The sequence below is a fragment of the Drosophila santomea genome, chromosome 2L (genome assembly GCF_016746245.2).
Source record: "Drosophila santomea strain STO CAGO 1482 chromosome 2L, Prin_Dsan_1.1, whole genome shotgun sequence".
In the NCBI taxonomy this organism is placed as follows: domain Eukaryota; kingdom Metazoa; phylum Arthropoda; class Insecta; order Diptera; family Drosophilidae; genus Drosophila; species Drosophila santomea.
The window spans coordinates 1,679,810-1,698,938 of NC_053016.2; the positions used below are offsets into that span (position 1 = coordinate 1,679,810).

Consider the following 19,129-nt stretch of genomic DNA (forward strand, 5'->3'; position numbering starts at 1 on the left):
AATGCGTGCGGCATGAGTAATTAGCAGACGCAGGACACTCTGCAGGATATACACACGCACACACACACACAAACATAGCCATAGCTGCTAATAATTGCCTAATTGCGTTAGCCCAAAATTATGCTGCATTTTTGCACTTCAAAGACGGCGTGGAACATTTTCGGCCATCTCACGCTCACGACTTTCTCTTTCATTTCATTTCATTTCGTTTCTTTTCTTTTCATTTCATTTGATTTTTTTTCTGGCCAAAACTGGGTGACAATTCGCTGCACAAGTGCGTGACAAGGAGTGCGTGAGCTGGTGTGTGTGTGTGTGTGTGCGTGTGCAACCCCCAAAAACGCACGAAATACATATAAAGTACACATCCCACCCTTAGCTGGAAATTGGGCCCGCAAGAAAATTGATTTTTCCGCAGTTTTCCCGTTTCCCGTTTCCCGGCTGCAGTCTGCGTTTTATGTGCGCTCCTTTTTGGAGTCCTGCGAGTGCTTTTCGGGCTCTGGATCTGGATCCTGTGCGGCTCATCTCCTTGGGGTCCTTGTACATAGGCATAAATTTTGTGCGTGTCTGGGTGAGAAAGGTGTCTGCGAGGGGGGAGTCGTGGGTGGTGTGTGGAGGGGAGGGGAGGGGCAGGATACTGCGCCTGTGCGTTTTTCGTATTGTTTTGACACTTTTACTCGAGGTGATTTGCAGCAGCATCTGCAGGAGTGAAGAGGGATTTAAAGTGGACGAATGTATTTTCAGATACTTCATGGAAAAATTTGAAGTTGAGCAGAATCTTTTATGTTTTCCAACGAGTTAAAGTAACTAAAGTTTATGAAGTACATTCAAAATGTAAGCAAGGAGTCAATATCCTTTGAATATTCAACGATTATTGGGATTCCGTAAAAAAGGTTTTAGTATTCAAAAGAAAGAGCCTCACTCTTTCACTAGCCTCCAATTAATATGTACATAAATATTCGAGTATTCATATTTCTCAAAAATGTGTACAAACGTGTTTTAGCCAGCGTCGTTTTTTTGCATTCAATATGTGAAATAATTGTTGTTTTTTTTATTTTTGGTTCCGACAACCCTTAACAAGTTGTGCGTGTGTTGCCACGCCCACTCGCCGAATGAAAATCACTTGACTTTTCATTAATAAAATTGGCAGCAGACGGCATAAGAAGGGGAAAGTTGTGGAGTCCGTGGAGTTTCAATGGGCGAGCTTATATGCATCTGATACTCACTTTTGCACAGAGAGCCCAGCATTTGAACCCTTTTTTCATTGTTAAATTTCATAAATTTTTTTACGGCCATTCCTGTTATTTTTTTTCGTTTTTTTTCGCTTTTTGGCCGCGTCAAGTGAGACACGCAGAATGCGGCTTACCGAGAAGTGAAAGGTTCCGCGAGTCGCGAATTTCGGAAACTTCTTTTCAAAAACAGCAGACCCAACTCACAACGCACAACACACACATCCTTTGCTGCAGCAGCAACCCCGAACGAGATTCATTAACAAAAAATGAAATGCTCGGAACATAAAAAATTGTTTTCCATACGCATTAATGCAGCAATGCGTAAGTAAAGAACGTAACAACGTGATCGCGGAATGGGAAATTGTGGTGGCCAGACTTGGCTATGGACTATAAAGCCATGTGGCATAACATGGGGTAGTCCTTCTTGGGATTTGCCAGTCTCTCACATGCGACAAGGAGCTGAAAATTATTTATTACTCCCTTTTCCAGGGACTATTCAAAAGATTGATTAACGGAAATGCTGTTGTTTCACGGCAATGGGCGGCATAATTAATTGGGGAATGGTCTCGGCCTTAAATGAGCTTAAAGAAGTTTAAAGCAAAGTAGTGTTAGCTTTGTTTGAATTTGATTATTGAATTGGCTTTCTTCACTTGCCCCATAGCTTAGTTATCCAGCCTTTCATTAAACATGTTGTGGTTGCTCTTCGGGAATCGCTTCAACATCCATTACCAATGTTTGTTTTCAACTTAAGGCCTAGCTCCACCTTTCCATTGGCCATTGAGTACGCAGCATTTATCCCCCAACTTCGCCGGGATCGCTGTTCAAAATTCAATGAGCAAAGTGGCGCATGGACGTTGAATTTATTGAAAAATCATGATATGTAACCATCAAATAACCGCAGGAAGGGTTCCAAAGGAGGGAGCAGGATTTTGTGGCCGATAGCCAGCGAGTCTGGCCAGAAACCGGGTCCGGAATTTTGACGCTCGAGTTTGAGTTTGATTCCGAGTTTTCCAGTTTTCGAGTCTGAGGCTGAGGCTCGGTTGGCATCGTCTGGCATGCAAAAGCGTCGATATGACAGCTTGACTGAACTAAAACCGCGTTGCCAATGCTAGACAAAAGGCCAAAACACACACAAGGAGCTGGAAAAAGGGGAAAATGTAGAGTGGGCAAAAAGGGATAACGGCAGAAGGGAGAAAGTGAAGAGGGAGGAAACTCACGCATGTTGGCCAGGACCAGGAGGAGGACCAGGACCCGGACCAGGAGGAGGACCAGGAAATATGATTTTTTCGTGCTTGTTGAGCAGCAGTTTTTCCGAGCAGGAGGAAAATGGCTGGAGCCTACCTTGCCTTGCCACACGCTGATTGACGTGCCTTTTATTGATGCTCTTGATTGGTTTTTACCTTTTTACACAGACATGCGGGCGATGGCCTCCCCTTTTACTCCACCCCCTCCACTGTTTTTCCTTTAGTATCGCAACCACCCGCCGCCCACCTGGTCGTTAGTTCAATATGTGCGTCGGTGTCTGGTGCCACGCCTCCCGGTTATGATTTTTATTACAGGTGGGAGATGAGTTGAGCCCACGGATGATACAAAAAAGCGTCGTTCCTCTGATGAATTGCTGCTGGTCCTCCGTATTTGCCTAAAAAATGTCCGCGCTTTTCAGTTTCCCTCAGTTTATTCTTTCCTTTTTAGCGCTGAGCATCGTTGTTGGTTAATTTTTTATGCACATAGAGGATTATGGAGAAGGGGAAGGGGAAGGGGTGAGCTTCAAAATCTATTTGCGTTTTTAATCAAATGTTCAAATGTTGAACTCATATCGCTGGGCATCGCATAGGCATCGACGAATATCCCTTGGTTTGTTTAACTTGTATATCGTAATTGCATATCTCCTAAAAGAAATAAAAGCGAGCGAGGGAAATTGGCAGGCCAAACAAACTAATCAAATGTCTGCCATCGTCCTGCGTCTATCGCCACTTCCGCTTCCGTTTTTCCCTTTCCCTTTTTGGAAAGGACAGCTCATCCTCGATTTGCTAATGCTTTAATCCTCGCTGCGTCCGCGGTATCCTGTATCGCCTGTATCGCTTGGATATCCTGGCCATCCTGCTCCTGTCCGCGTGTATTAAATCGATGAAGTATTAACGACTTAATTGCATGTTTGGCGGACATTCTGCACTGACCCTCGCACCCTTCGCCATCAGAAGTTTATGAGAAATTCGTTGTTATCCTTACGGGGCTCGCGGGAGGCGTTGCAGTTGAGTCCTGCGGCCAACGTTCATTTCGGGAAATGCGAATTCGATTAAAGTAATGACTTTTTGAGTAGTCCTTTGGGGCGTCGAAGTTGGGCGAGCTCAGGTGTTTCGCTTATAAAGGCGATTCGTGATAACGAAAGAAAGGCCTAAAAAGTTTCCAAGAAAAAGGTTATTTTATTATGTGAAATCATTTTGAAATTACCAAATTCAAATGTGGGTTGAAAGACTGGGTTGGATGTTGGTTAAATATGGGTTAGATGTTCTTTAATATCGCTTTTAAATTGCAGGCACTTGAAGTTCCAAATATAAGTCCCACCTTCTTGCAAACTTTCAAACTGATTCATCTGCACTTTTTAGGCCTTCCAACCCCTCAAACAAAGTCCTTCGAAAGCCTACAGTCTTTGGTACTTGTAATTCCAATCCAATCCAATCCCCACTACCGCGTGAGTGCAAAACAACAGCAGCTTAACGTACTAATTGACAGGCAAGCAAAAATATTTACGTACTCAAGTCCAAACATTCTAATCAATGCACTGCGAGGGACAAAGGATCGGCCCAAAAAGGAGGCAGTTGCGCGTGGAGAAGGAGATACTATATACATATATAGTATAACAGGGGGATGGACAACGAAAACGAAGCCTTTCAAACAAACAACAATCGTTGGGGCCAGTGAGATTCATCAAAGCGACTCAAACCAGGAAGTGAAGTGGGTCCTCGGTGGAAACCTTCTCCATTCCCCGTCCAAATGTCAAAATGCGTCGAAGCGAACATCATTGGATTTGTGATTGAACAGAAATTTCCATACATTGAGAGCGTCGCTCTCTTCTTTCTTTTTCTCCTGTTTTTTTTTTTTTTTTTTTTTTTGCCGCTTTTCCTTTCCTTGCACACTGCCCATTTTCATTTAGAAAATGCATGCTGGAGTGATAATTCCAAATCGGCAGTTTGAGGACGGACAACCTTCATTAGTCCACGTACTCTACTCCTCTGCCATCCTCTCGATTTGCTCCTTTTTTTTCTGGCTTTTTTCATTTTTCTTTTTTTTTTTTACCAGGGAAATCGAAAATTTATATTTACGGAATTGTAAGTTATGCACTCGAATGATTCTCGCACTGTGAATTGTCTGTCAAATGTCGCGACAGGCAGAGTTTCCCCGCTCGCTCTGTTTCCCAGAGTGGTTTTCCCTGTTACCAAAAAACCCACCAATCCTCCCCAAAAACTCTGTGATTCGACATCACATGGCATCCTCGTCGAGCGTTCAATAATTGTGTAAAACGCTTTCAGTTTTACATTTCAATCTTAATTTAGTTTCTGGCATAACGTTTGCTCTGCCTTTCTGACCGCCGGACAAAGTCCGTCTAAAAGGGGTTTTGTCCGCAAAAAATCACGAGGGGATGGTCCATGGGTATTTACGGATTTGTTTCGAGGGGTAGGCAAATTGTTATTTTTGTTGTTCGCCATTTGGCCAGTTGATCTTTTGGCTAATGAAGTTTGTCATTGAGCTTTATTTAATTTGCTGATGATGCGAATAAAACAACAGAAGGTAAGGGAAAGGGCTTCAAAAGGTTCGATTCCAGTTAGGTTAATGATTTTATAAGGCACAGAATGATTATATTGAATGATTGTATTGCGGAATCTTGTAAATGCAATTCCTTCTACATCCCCAACTCCAATCAGCATCGCTTCAGTGTTTCCCTCTTGAAATGTTTCCGTAAAAGTTTGACACTTTTCGATTTCAAGATGACAATTTGAGCTGTCACACGCAAGGCTCAATCCATTGGAGTGGGTTTAAGTGGGGGTAGTAGAGGTCACTTCTTCAATTGCCCACCTGCAGCTGTCAGGAAGAAGCCACCCAATATCCCACCCCTTTGCAACTTTCGATCTATCTGCAGAATTGCTTAAAACAATTGCGCATACGACGCGTGGGCTGCGTGAAAATTGCAACATTACAACGTGTAGGAAATCGCAAACGAGGGACTCTAATTTAGTGGAGGATGGGTACTCAGTCTGTACTGTCCATCGCTCGGACGTTCCTGCCAGTTACCTTTTTGACATTTGATTGAGATTTGTTATCGGCGAATTCATCAATGATATATACAATAAAAATACACACGCAATGCTGCAAACGGCGCAAACGGGGGGATGGTTTTTGTTTTTTCGCCCAGACCGAGACACAAAAACCACCCAAAAAGCAGGAAAAAGTGGAGGCCTGGACCATGGACCATTCATCCTGTGGGTCTGTTGGTGTCTGCTCCTGGCCCAGAGTGCTGTGTGGAAGGGGGCGGAGGGGGGAGTGGCTGGGCCATAGTTATCGTCCTGGACCAGTGACATTTCTGGCCAGGCATTCAGCTCTGGCTCCGGCTCCTGTGTGTTACTTCTATTAGATTTTCGCAGTGCCAAAAAGCCCAAAAAAAGAGGACGAAAAACTGGCCAAGCAGCTGTTGTTTGGACCTGCCCATGGCCCACTCCACCTCACTGCACGCTTTTCCCCCGCAGCTTGTTGTGTATTTTTGCAATAAAGCAGGGAAAAGCAGGCTGGGATAGTAGAGCTGGCCATGCGTACCTTTCGATCCTTGTGTGACATTTGAATTCGGCAGAGAGAACACTGGACTTTGGGGTGTGGAGTTCGCAGTGGAGGAGGGGGAGCAGGAGGAGCAGGAGCACTTTTCTTTCACATAACTTTGGCGGCACACCCAGAAAACCCACCCACTTGTGTAGGCCAACGTTTGCGTATCTATTTTTTAATTTTGCTGACGAGGCACGAAAACATACAAAACGCAATTGTTCCAACGTCCACAATGCATTCCACTAACTCTCGGTGCTCCGTGTGCGGCTCCTGTTTTTGTGTCCTGACATGTGTGCGTCTCATGCTGATAAGCAGTGGCGCCACACTCCAAAAGGCAGGGGTGGGGTGGGTGTTTCGGGGGTGGCCAGGCTTTCCCCCTGGATCCCCACATCTGCAAAAAAGAGAGAAATGCCAAATGAAAAGTTAAACTGTGTGACGCGCTGGCAATGCTGGAGATGGAGCACCACAGCCAGGATGTTTGATTCGAGTTGGCGAGTTGGAGAAAAGCAAAATCCAACATCCTGCATCCAGCATTCAGCATTCAGCATCCTACCTACCAATCCCTTAACCCTTTGTTGGCATGGCGTGATGAATATTTACTGCGTGCGCTAACTGCTAACTACCTACAGATATTCCCATTTTTTGACATTTTTAATTGGGTTTGAGCAGTCGCCACCGCCTCAGCCACCAAAGGGTTAAAAGGACTACAGTTTTTGCCACTTTACGCTTGTCCGTCGAGACTTGTTCGCCATGATTGAGTGCCCGCGAAACGCGAGGTTTCGATTTCAAACGTAACTTAGCCCTCTATTAAAGGCAAACTCTAAACTCTCTTCGAAAATAAGTCATTAACATGCCGCAAATGACAAATTGACTGATCCTAATTGAGTGTTTATCATTGATACAGTAGAAATGAACAAGATTTTAAATGAATTCATAAACTAATTTGGAATACTTCTCTCTTTCTGCTTACAGGTAGCTATGCTTTCTGTGGCCAGCCAAGCGTTTTCCAACTGGGGTCAAAGTTATCATGTCTGTGAGTTTAGAATAGAACACAAACTGTCACTGTCGCCCCCCCTAATTATGTTTCTCTAACAATAATTAATTTGGGGACCCATATGAATCTTTTACCTCATATTCGTAACTGTAGAAGCTACCAAAAAAATTACACTTTGTAATTGCGGCAAGGCAAGCGTATCTTCAAGATACACATTGTTTGTACTTGCACTGCATTAACACAACAGCTTTTCCTCGGCTGCCCAGCGAAGCGTTTTACTTGCTGTGTTAACTGCTTTGCTTGGCCCTTTTGATGGCAGCTCATTTGTTTTTCATGGAACTGCATTTCAAGTTGGCTGCATTTTCCTGCATAGCTAATTACCACCATCACGACACTGGAAGTCGCATTGGAAAGTAGGTTAATTATACTTCAGAGAATAATAGGAGTTGTTTTGGAAAAGTATTTTAGCTTTAAGCCAATCAAACTGGTTGCTGCCAGTAGCGGCTTCCTTGGGAAATCCCACTGCAATTATGGCTATAATAACCACTCGAAGCGGAAAGGCGAAATGCCAAGGAAGTTACTCAATTTCGCTGTTTGCCCGTTGCACCTGACTTCCACCCGCTGTGCTTGCTCATTTCACAACTCGGCTAAACCACCGACCTGCCACGCCCCCTTTTCCTTTCATTATGCAATATGCACAGCACAAAGCTCTCGCTTTGATGTGTACCGACTCCCCGTGGCGAAGTATTTCACAATTTCCCCAAACTGGCGCTGTGAATTATGCGACATTTATTCTTGGATCTCTCGACTGCACATCTGCCGGCGTTTCGCTATTATGCGGACATGTGTAATATTATGGCCGATGGCGAGGATAGCAAAGGATATAGGATATGAGGGGAAAGGATGGCAGTTTCCCTGCCAAGATCTCTGGTTCAAGAGCTGCTGTCACGGCCATCAACTGGAAATAAAAAGGGGGAGTGGCAAAGTGCTGACAAGCGGATTTCTTTTAGTCCTGCACCCGAGCTGTCATCGTAACTTTTGTAATACGATGCGGTAATGTTATCAAATCGCCTTTCTCGTCTGAATCTTAATGGCAGGGGGGCTATCATTCTATGGGTATCAGTATTTGGATATATGCAATCGAGATGAATCAGGGTCACAAGTTGGAAAGTAATTAAAATTCCTTCAAAAGTAGCAGATATTGTTATAAGTGTAACAGTAGTAACAGTATATCGCTTTCGAGATATTTTATTTGGCATTTCCGATTGCATTATGCGGCTTGCTAGAGAGAAGACAAAGTGGTTTTCATAATATGCGTCATTTGCCGGAATTAATTGCCATTCAAAGCGAACCAAGACTGTCGAAAATAGACGCGTAGTTGTAGCCACACACATAAAGATACAAAAGTATCTGTGTGCGCGCAGCCGACCACTTGAGATATGCTGCACTCAACGCACAGAAAATGTGAATCACGGAATCGAATTGACGTTTTGTCTAAATAGTGCACAAGGTCAATTAGTTGAAATGCCATCAAATCAAGCAAATATAACAATTAAACATTCGAGCTGCCATGATGGCAATTCAAAGTTTTGGATTCCGAACTATCGAGAAGATATGTATATGCTGCATTAGTTGCGCAATTTCCTCTGATTTTTTTCTTTTTGCTGAAAGTGCGTTGCTATTTTGGACAACAGTTGAGGATCAACCCTCCCCTCGTGCTACAAGTCCCCGATCCAGATATGTACTGCCTATATACTGCCTCTTCCTGCCCAACACAAAGACAATTCCGAAGGAGCTAAAAGCTGCTTTTATTTCATTTGTGTGTGCGTTGTTCCTGGAACGCATATCCTAATGTATCTGTGTTTGTGAAAAGGATTTACGCCTTGTTCTTTTTTCTTGTACATTTCGCACATAACTGCGGCCTTTGTTGTTGTTTGTTTTGGAGGCAGATAGGTTACCACCAGATACAGATACAGATACCTGAGCTATGATTTCGCCTTGAGACTGCCATTCAGGTGCGTTTTCTGTATATGTACTGTACGTGTGAGGAGCATGTGTATTGTGTATCTCTCAGTCAGAGTATCTGTATCTGAATGAGAACAAGACGGGCATACGATGTGTACTATTTGATCTATTTGTTGTGCCTGGGCTTTTTCCCCTGTTCTCCTTTCACGCTGCTTGGAGCCGAGCATTTCGTGTAATTGAAAAAGCATTTCAAATGCAGCTGCGTAAATTTCATTGCGTATTCCCTTTTGACAACAACAACAATGGCAGCATTAGGATATGTGCTCGAGGTGGTTTCCAAAGTACAGTCGAGCCCAAAGCCCAAAGCCCGAAGACAGAAGCTGTCCAAGTGCAGAAACAAGGATGTTTTTTCAGGAGGCAAGTTGAAGAAGTTGGGGTTGTTGCTCTGCAGGAATTAAAGCAGAAAGATGCCGCAACGCACGAGTGACAGTAAAAGTTTTTGGATTATTTATGTGACGAAGAAAGGGGGCGGTTTGCTGGATTTTTTACTTAAAACTTAGTTCAACTTTAAAGCAACTGCCAGTGTCTTTCTGTTACCACTCCTTTATGGCATTTCAAGGTACTCGTAGCTCTCGAATTAAATTGAGCAAACCTGCTACTTGCTTTGCCCCATAAACCCCGAATCATGTCGATCAATTTCACCCAATCTTTAAATCATTCCTATCCCCCAAGGGCATCCCTTTGACTTTCCCTTGCGCGCCTGCGAGTGAATTCCATGTTGCCGGACTCGAAAACTGCAAACTTCCCAGGAATTTCTTAATAGCTTTTTACCGATATCTTTTTTATCCCCCTTTTTTTTCTCCGCTCGAAGCGAAACCGTTGATTTTGATGGTCAAGAGAAAAAAAAAAAGAAAAAGAATGAATTAGAGAGTGAGAGAAAGAGGGGGGAACTCGACTGCTCTTGGCAGCTTCCACAAAAGTTGCGGGCCGCATTTTTCTAACGATTAAACAAATTCGAAGAAAACAAACGCATCCCATGCAACGACGCAGGGCAGCCTCACCTGCAGTTTCCAGGAATCGAGAAAGGATGATGGTGGGGGGCAGAAACCGTAGACGTGGCCAAAATCACAGGAGGCAGGAGTCAGGAATCAGAAAGTTGTGTGTTCACGCGCGTTGCATCAAAACCATTGGAAGCGGCGGCATTTTTGACTTGGCCAGCCCAGAATTCTCAGAATTGAATCGTATATCTTGTGATTTTTTTTCCGATTTTTTTTTGCCTTTTTGCAGGGCTGTTTTTGGTTCTTTCTAAATGCTCGATTAATTTCTAATAAATTGGTCGGAAATGCTGCAGGCCAAAGATAGAGTTACCAACACAAATGCGATGCAGTTTATGCTTTCGGCCAAGAAAGCCGCATTGCCTCGCATGACTTTTGAAATTTGAGTTTGTTGGGAACATATTTCTCGGAACTACTCGATTGGGAGCTAGGGAGGTAGGGGGGCACATATAATCCTACAACAGATATGTAGATTTAAGGATTGCCCTTTGCAACCTGCAGTCTGGCTGCCTTCGGATTTTCCAGGGCAGAAAGCAGGCACTGGATTTGCCATCGGTCTCCCTGTCAAACGCATCGAAACCGAAACTAATCGAACCAATATCATTTTCGTCATTCTCGTTGCAGCATTTGGCGTGTTCGGAGTCGGATTCAGTTTTGAGATTCGGTGCTCTCACAGTCTCTGGTTAAATTTCTATGCCAACGCCAACGACAAAAAACTTATCAGCTACAATTGAAGCAGCAGCAGCGGAAGTGATTAGAGTACCGGAACAATTCGCACCGAAATCGGCGAACGTAACGACGAGAACGACACTCAAGAAATTAACTAAACAATTGCAAAATTCCCTTTGGCTAAGGATTTGCAGCGGCCGAATTGCTTTTATGCTCTGCTGGCAGCTACAAAATTCCACGAAATTCCATTTTGGCAAACCGAAAACAAACAAATCAATTCGCAGAGCAGCTGAAAAACAGCAGCAGCAGCAGCAGCACCATCACCAATACCCAAAAATTGGAATCATTGGAAAAAGTCGAAAACAGCGTCGTCGTTGTCGCCGTTCTGGCGCCGTTCGAACAGCTTGGATCCTGAGAGCTAAGGACACCGATACGGACAGAGATACGGACAGGGATACGAACAAAGATACGGTCACGGCCACGGATCGGGACAAAGCTATAGCACCACTGCTGGCACCATGGATCCGCAGCAGCAGTTCTGCCTCAAGTGGAACAGTTTCTCGTCTAACTTGGCAATAACATTCTCCAACCTGTTCAAATCGGATCTGCTGGCCGATGTCATATTATCCTGTGATGGTAAGTGATTTCTACTAAACTGACAGTTAAGTCATAGCTCGTAAATCATAATTTAGATATTTATTTTCCTGCTGCTACTCATGTTTATGTTTTTACTATTCGCTAATAAGCCGCTGCGCCAGAGAATCAGACATTGATTTCTTTTTGCCCTGCCGGCGTTCTGTTTGATGGAGACGCGAAGTGGAAGTGGCTTTTATGGCTTGTCTCGTCCTTGTCTGTCAGCCACATCCCACCCATCATATACCAGCCCATGCCATCGAATCCAACCCTCAGATGTTTCTAGCCCGCCTGTTGTCTGCTAGTTCATTTACGGCCTTTTACTACAGTTTTTATGCCGGCTTATTAAATGGCGAATGAATGCGGGCAAACCTATATAGCAGCTTTAAATGTACAATGTATATACTTTTATTTGCACGTTTGCTATATACACATATTTATTCGGGCTTTTGACTGAGGTCAGTTATTTGGGGGCTCCTTTTTGTGTGTCTGTTTTGGGACCCTTGTTAACCTTATTTTCTTTCCCTTTTGATTTGGGCTTAAATATTTTTCGTCGCCGGTTGCTTCTTGGGTGCTTATATGTCGGAGCATCTTGGCTTATTTTTATGATTATTATGTAGCGTATGTATGGCCCTTTATGGCTTCTCCCTTATTTTATACATTTTCTTCGAGATTAACCTTGGCTTAAAATCACTCGCTTAGCAGCTTGTTTCCTGCTTTAATTTAAACAAGAATTTCCGGGGAACTTTAAGCATTTCCATACGCCATGTGTGCGTAAGTATGGATTTTTGTTTTTCATTGATTGAATGAGTGGGAAAAGCAGAGCTGACTGGGATTATTAGGAATGGCTGGGTGTTCGTACGCAGACAGCAGCCACCTCACCCATCCAAAAAATAAAAAATAAACCCTAGACAAATCCTGAAACCCTTTTGGCTTCCGGTTCCTCGGTTGCCGTTGTCACTCATATCAATCGAAGTGGTACTACTTTTGATTAAAATTTCGAACGTTACACCCCAGCACACAGCAGCACTCGCAGCCTTTCCTCTTTTAACCCTCGGCTTTGACTGTTTTTAATTGTGGTTTTTAATATTTCTTTGGGGATAGCAGCTTTTTAGATGGACTCCATATCCATCGAAATATTTTGGATTCTGCATTTGTTATGTTTGATTTGGCTCCGCACGACTCTTTTGTCCATTTGGCAATGAAGCATTAAATATTTGCCCGTCTGTGAAAACAAAGGCAAACAACGTATGTTTTTTATTGTTTTTAATATTCATGTGGATATTTCAAATTGCGTTTTTTATACAATTTTTCCCTTTTTCCTTATTGTGATTGAGAAGGATGCATTCATTGAGTTTTGGCTTGGGTTTCGGGGCGTATTTAACACTTGAGAAATGAGCATTTTTACCCAAATGAACATTTGCTTAGCCTTGGGCTATTTTTTAAATGGGGTAACATGTACGATTTCAAAGAGGAGAGATTTATATTTTTGGGCGGTTGAGTTGATGAGGGATTTTTATACTTAGAATGAAATGTGAAATCAGACGACTTTTTCCACTAATCGACATATTTTCCCAGTAAACACCACGTGCAAGTGTTCGATTAGATTAGATCACTCATTGTTGACCGTAAAAACAGTCGAAAAACTATGTGTACTTGAGCCGATGTTATTGCCAAACTGCATAATAGCCAAAATTCCCCAAAAGTAGCCCCAAATCAAAACAAATTGCGGAGTAAATGAAAAAACGAACGCCAAACGCAAACGCAGAACGTAAACAATATATATTATACACACACATAATGTCATTTCTTTATCAAGGCCAGTCCATACAGACATATCGAAGTGAATTTCTATAGTAATATGTGTGTGCGGCATTTTTGCGCTTTTATTGTGGTGATTGTGACCCAATTTCTGTTGTATCAAGTGTTAGAAAATCCAACCAGCGAAATAACACAAAAAGTACGCCTGATACATAATCGCAAGAACGAATAAAAGTTTACTTTTTTTTTTTTTGATTGGTGTTCGGGTAAACAAAGAAACAAATGGGCACTGTGTGTGTGGCATATGTTAAATGCAATTTGCGTAGTCTGCCGTATTAATCAAGCGATTATATAATTCCTCTTCGGCGAGAGCTAATCAGTGACGACGCAAATCGCGCATACGCCGCGTACGCCTGAATCACTTCCGAGAGTGCTTCTCGTTTTGTTGCTCTTTTTTGGGGCTCGTGCAATGCGTTTGATTTTGACCTTGGTGTCGTTTTCATTTTCATTTCCTCGCCCGTCTTGCCCCACGAACTGCGTTTTCTTATCGCCGCTTATCAGCTGGCAAGCGCTGAGGCAAGAATTGACACAATTCGGTTGAATTTCATCGAAATAGACTGCACTGCGCGATAAGCCAGCCGAAAAAAAAATAAAAGGAGAATGTTTGGGGTGAGGCAGTGGGCTAATGCATTTGCTTACGCTTCAGCTGCTACAGAAATTTCACAAAGTGCCACGGGGAAAAAGTGTCAAACTTGAAATGTATTTATGAACAATGTCGGCGGTAAATATTAGCCTTCATCGTCCGCTTGTCCGCTCTTTCGCTCTATATTTTCTGAATTTATCTCAAAACACCGCTGTGCGAGTGTCGTTTCAATTTGGCTTAAGTAATGCTCGCAGCCAACACAACAAGTGCCCCATAAAAGAAAAGACATAACTTCTCTGCCACTCCAACCCCCACCACCACCCCCCAAAAAAAAGTGGCAAGAAAAGGAAAACCCAAAAGAGAGACAAGAAAAGCGTGAAAAATTGTAGCCAAGCGATTATACACACACACACACACACAGCACCAAAGAGCACATCGAAGTACACTAAGTTTCGGAGTGACTGACTGGTTTCCCAGCACCCACATTTTTTCCGCACATTGCGTATACGCCGGGTGGGTTTTTGTGTGTCAGGTACTAGCAGCCGGGACACAAAAGACTGCCAGGCCAAGACGAAAACCAAGACGAGGACCAAGACGACATTGATGTTGAATAATAACTCAGACAGAGCACACACAGCACACATAGGAAAGTGGCGAAATGAGAGCGAGTTGCGGATGAAAAGCTCCCTTTTGTGTCTGTGTAGTCAAGAGCGAGGAAATGATTTCCTTGCTGCGGCTTTTATTGTCCTCCGTGTACGTGTTTATGTGCGAGTGCCCGTATATATTTGACATGATTTTTTATGAGTTCAAGGTCTCGGTTGGCGGTTCGGCGCCACCTGTTGGCAACCTTTTCTGGGTCGTCGTGTTGTGTGTCCCAAAGTCAGATGCTTTAATCGCAAAGCGGCGAACAAGTTTGGGAAGGGGAAAAAGCCTGTTCGCTTAGAATAGGAAGGGAATACGTGTCTAAAAATAGCGGTCAAAGAGCAATCACCTATTATTATTTAATAACGCATTTGTTACGTTTCTCCCATTTCAGGCGTAGTATTCAAAGCCCACAAACTTATATTGGCGGCCTGCTCAAAGAAGTTCGCCGATCTGTTCGAGAACACGCCCACAAATGGCCAGTGCGTCATCATACTGGAGGCGACCTCGCCGGACAACATGGCCGCTCTTCTGGAGTTCATGTACAAAGGCGAGGTTCATGTCTCCCAGGAGGCGCTCAACAGTTTCCTCAAGTCCGCCGAGAGTTTGCAGGTGGGTAATGAATTTAAATGTGTTCTCGTGGGCTTGGTTAACCCAAAAAGCTCGTCGTATTTGGGTTAGTTACTTTGGAGCATTTTTAATTCGTTATTTCGCCTATGTGCAGGTCAAAGGTCTGTCCACGGAAACGGGACGTCTGGCGGCGCAGCAAGCGCAACAACACATGGGCGACCTGTCGCCGCTGGACTCGCCGACGGGCAGGCGGAGCATAAGGAACAGTCTGAGCGGCGGTAGCAGCATCCTTCCCGGCGGAGTCGGAATCGGTCTGGGAGGAGGCGTTACAGGAGCCAACTCCATGCCGGGCATGGGCATTGGCAACGGCTTGAGCTTGGCCGGCATGGCGGCTGGTGGCGGAATGGCGGCGGCTGCAAATGCGGCGGCCAGTAGCCTCAGTACCCTGGCGGCCAGTGCAAATGTCGTGGACAGATGCGGCAGTGCCGGCGCCAACATAATCAGCGGAACAGCGGCAGGGATTGGCGGCGCCCACAGCGTGGGAGCGGGTAATGGCAGCGGCGCAGTGGGAATCGGTGGCAACGGAGTCGGCAGTGGCAGCGGCAACAATGGACCCATTAGCCTGGGAAGCGGCGCTGGCGCTGCTCACCATCTGGGCGGTTCCACCGGCATCTTGAAGCAGGAGTGCGACTCCCTGATGCATCCGGGTGGCAGCGCTTCCTCTACCGGAATGGGCTACACCCATGTGCCGCCCATCTACCGACCCATTAACTACGAACCTCCGCGCAAGAGGGCTATTGTCCGCAGTCCGTATTCCGAGCAGGAGCAGCGCGGTTCCGTCCTGCGAGATGGCTCCAAGTCCTCCGAGTGCCCCAGCCCCATCAACAAGCCGCCGTACCACCGTCCCTCGTCCAGCGCCTCCTCCACGGCGCCCACCGAGGCCGACACCATGCACTCCGAACGCGCATCGCCACAGTCCAGGTGAGTTCACCCAGTCCTTTCTCTTAAAGTATGTAAGCTGACTCGAGTATTTTGTCCCCAGTCGCTACGAGAACCATAGTCCCAGCACCACTGCGGGAAATGGAAACGCCACCAGTAGCATGGAGCGCATTGTGAAATCGGAGCGCAACAATGGCAGTGCCAATGAGGCTAACGACGACGACCGCGAGCTTATGGATGAGTCTACAGATGTGAGTAGTTGAAGCGTAATAGTTATAACATATATAATATTTCCAATGTTGCTACGAACAGAACGGAGCCGAGGATCTGCGCGTGAAGCTGGAGAACTTGAAGTACTCGCCGCCACCGCCGCCGAACTCGAACACTTCGTCGACCACACCGAATGCCCTGCTGGAGAACCTGAAGGCGGACGGAACGCTGTCCAGTAACCTGGCCGCCTCGATTGCGCCGGCGGACATGTTGAACGTATGGAACGCGACCAAGTTGAACAACAAGAACAGCGTGAACACGGCCGACGGTAAGAAGCTGAAGTGTCTGTACTGCGATCGTCTGTACGGATACGAGACGAATCTGCGGGCACACATCCGGCAGCGCCACCAGGGCATCCGCGTGCCATGTCCCTTCTGCGAGCGAACCTTCACGCGGAACAACACGGTGCGCCGTCACATTGCCAGGGAGCACAAGCAGGAGATCGGATTGGCGGCGGGGGCAACAATTGCACCAGCACACTTGGCAGCGGCAGCTGCAGCAACAGCAGCGGCTACAGCGGCAGCCAGCAATCATTCACCATAGGAAGCAGCCGCAACAGCAGCGGCATCAGTAGTCATGAACGCCAACAAGGAGGCGGCAAAGCAGCGCAAACGTAAAACACTCAAGATGGCACTGGAGAAGTGCATGCAGCGACGGGACGCAATGGTGGCGGAGAACACCACGGGGGCAGGAGGAGATGGGGCAGAAGCAGAAGCAGAGGGAGAGGCAGGCGAGTCGGGCGAGGCAGTGGACGGGGCAGGGTCGGAAGAAGGAGCCGGTTCAGAGGGCACTGAACCGCTCACCTACGAGCAGCAGCAACAGCGAATGCACCAGGAGCTGACGCAGCAGATCAGGGCGGCCATGGCGGCGGAACAGGCCGCCGAGGCCATGGACTCGACCATGAACACCACGGTCAACACCACCACGACGACCACAACCACAACGAACACCACTGGCACCACCAGCGATGGTTGCAGCGATGCGGAGGCCAGCGATGGCAGCGATCGACCCATGGAAGTGGACGAGGACCAGCCACCGGAGCCACAGCCAGGATCCGAGCTTGTTGTTGTGGAGCCCAAGATCGAGGTGCTCTCGGAGTCCGAGGACGAGGAGGATCGACTGCACATGTCCGAGGTCGAACCGGATATCCAGGCCGAGGCCATTTACGATCACATGCCCAACACGCCCACCAGCCCCCCACACATCATACCGCCCAACGAGACGCCCACTTTGACCTCCACGCCCAAGGTCAATGTGGAGCAATAGGATGAGGAGAAACGAGATGCCCCCAGAGGATGCCCCCCAAAGAAGCTGCTTAGATTTAGGCTAAGAATCGATGAAACGACGGAGTGATGAAGATGAGTGATTTACAAACACGATTTACGCGCGCAAAGAAGAAGATGATGATACATGACTACTGATGCAACTGCTGTTGCCCTCGGAGACCACCACCTACTAAGCTAGACAAGAAGTCCCAAACCGGGCACATTGATTACTATAATAACTAAACAAGGAACTAAACTACTAAATGATAAGATGTACCACACACGTGCAAAAAAACACACAGCAAACAGACAGACAAGCGAACACACGTACAGATGGCAGAATTCGATGACCAACTTTTTGCAGACATTTTTATTACAAATTTGTGTTTCAAGCCAACCACAAACAATCAACGAAGTTCAAGCAGCAGACACAGGCACAAGCAAGTGCTACAGAATCCAAACCAATTAATGGCAGTATGAAACAGAACTCTCAAGAAACTTATAGGAACAGAAACAGAACCAGAATCAGAATCAAAAACAGAAATATAGTAATATAGAAACAAATGCAATCCGGCTGAAAAATCGTTTTCAGGGTGCTAATCAAACAAGAACACTCGCAGCAATGCAATGGAAAACAAATTAAACAAAAAGCTTAAACTAACGAAATAGTAATGCAAAAAGTTTGAACGTTTTTGATTGGTACCGCCAAAAGAGTAGCCAGCATAGCAAAAAAAAAAAACAAATAAAACGTTGAGAATTTGTTTATTCGTGTGTGTTGAGGGAAGAGATCGATGATTAGATTATTGTCGCATATATTTTTGATTTCCTATAGAAACGTCACAGAACTGCAAGTTGCCTCAAATCAAACGAAACGATAATGCTAAAAACCTAAAAACTGAATTAAATAAGACGCGAGTAACTAAGATTAAACACTGCAAACACACATAGCAAACACATGCAACAAACAAACTACAGAGCAACAATAGCAACAACAAAACCGCAACCACAAGTACCTGCAACAATAAAATAGTATAAACAAAAACAAAAGAAACAAAATACAGAATAGAAGAGAAGAGAAACGCTGAGAAGAACCTAGGGAGGAGCCAGGATCCTTGCGAATCCTTGAGTGCCCCACTTGGACCAGTTGGCGCCCACTTCCCCGAAAGTCTGCCCCTTTGTCCGGTTTTTTTGTACATAATTTTATTAAATTAATAATACGAAAAGGCAAATGGGGCCAGAAGAGGAGGGCCAAGTGCGGGGACCACTGCTCCATGGGGAATGAGGATGCCAGGATCTGTGCTCGAGGACAGAAAAAGTTTTGCTTTAAGGAAGTAACATTTTGCTTTGTGATTTTCGTATTGTTTTATGGTTTTCCTTCCAGTTTAGGCCTCAAAATTTTATACAACTGCTTTTCGGCTACAAAATCTAAACCAAAACAAATTCAATTCCGAATTCAGAAGTTTCTAATGAAGTAAAAAACAATTGGTAAATTGGGTGCCTATAAGAAATATATAATTAAATGACTACTAGTAAAATTTTATAAACAAAGGAGAGTATATTTAACGATGAGCGAGAAAAGCAAATAGCAAAGAAAACGTAAAGTAAATATAATTATTTTTTAATTGAATAATTCTAGCCAAGTGTGAAACATGTTAATTAACAAACGAAAATATTACGCAAAA

At 45.0% G+C, this 19,129-nt stretch overlaps 1 protein-coding gene and 1 long non-coding RNA gene across 2 annotated transcripts; one reads left to right on the forward strand and one right to left on the reverse strand.

Moving 5' to 3' along the window:
* Window positions 1–2,121: 2,121 nt before the first annotated feature.
* LOC122756530 lies at window positions 2,122–6,187 on the reverse strand. Its single transcript, XR_006356514.1, has 3 exons — window positions 6,039–6,187; window positions 2,447–3,624; window positions 2,122–2,368 (listed from the first exon to the last, which is right to left on the reverse strand). It is a non-coding gene; the product is annotated as an uncharacterized LOC122756530 (long non-coding RNA).
* Window positions 6,188–11,226: 5,039 nt separating this feature from the next.
* Window positions 11,227–18,100, forward strand: LOC120454364 (zinc finger protein chinmo). Its single transcript, XM_039639593.2, is given in 5 exon segments — window positions 11,227–11,360; window positions 14,798–15,015; window positions 15,128–15,954; window positions 16,016–16,163; window positions 16,225–18,100. Coding segments are annotated over 5 exon segments (2,535 nt in total). The 5' UTR covers window positions 11,227–11,242; the 3' UTR covers window positions 17,449–18,100.
* The last annotated feature ends 1,029 nt before the right edge of the window (window positions 18,101–19,129 follow it).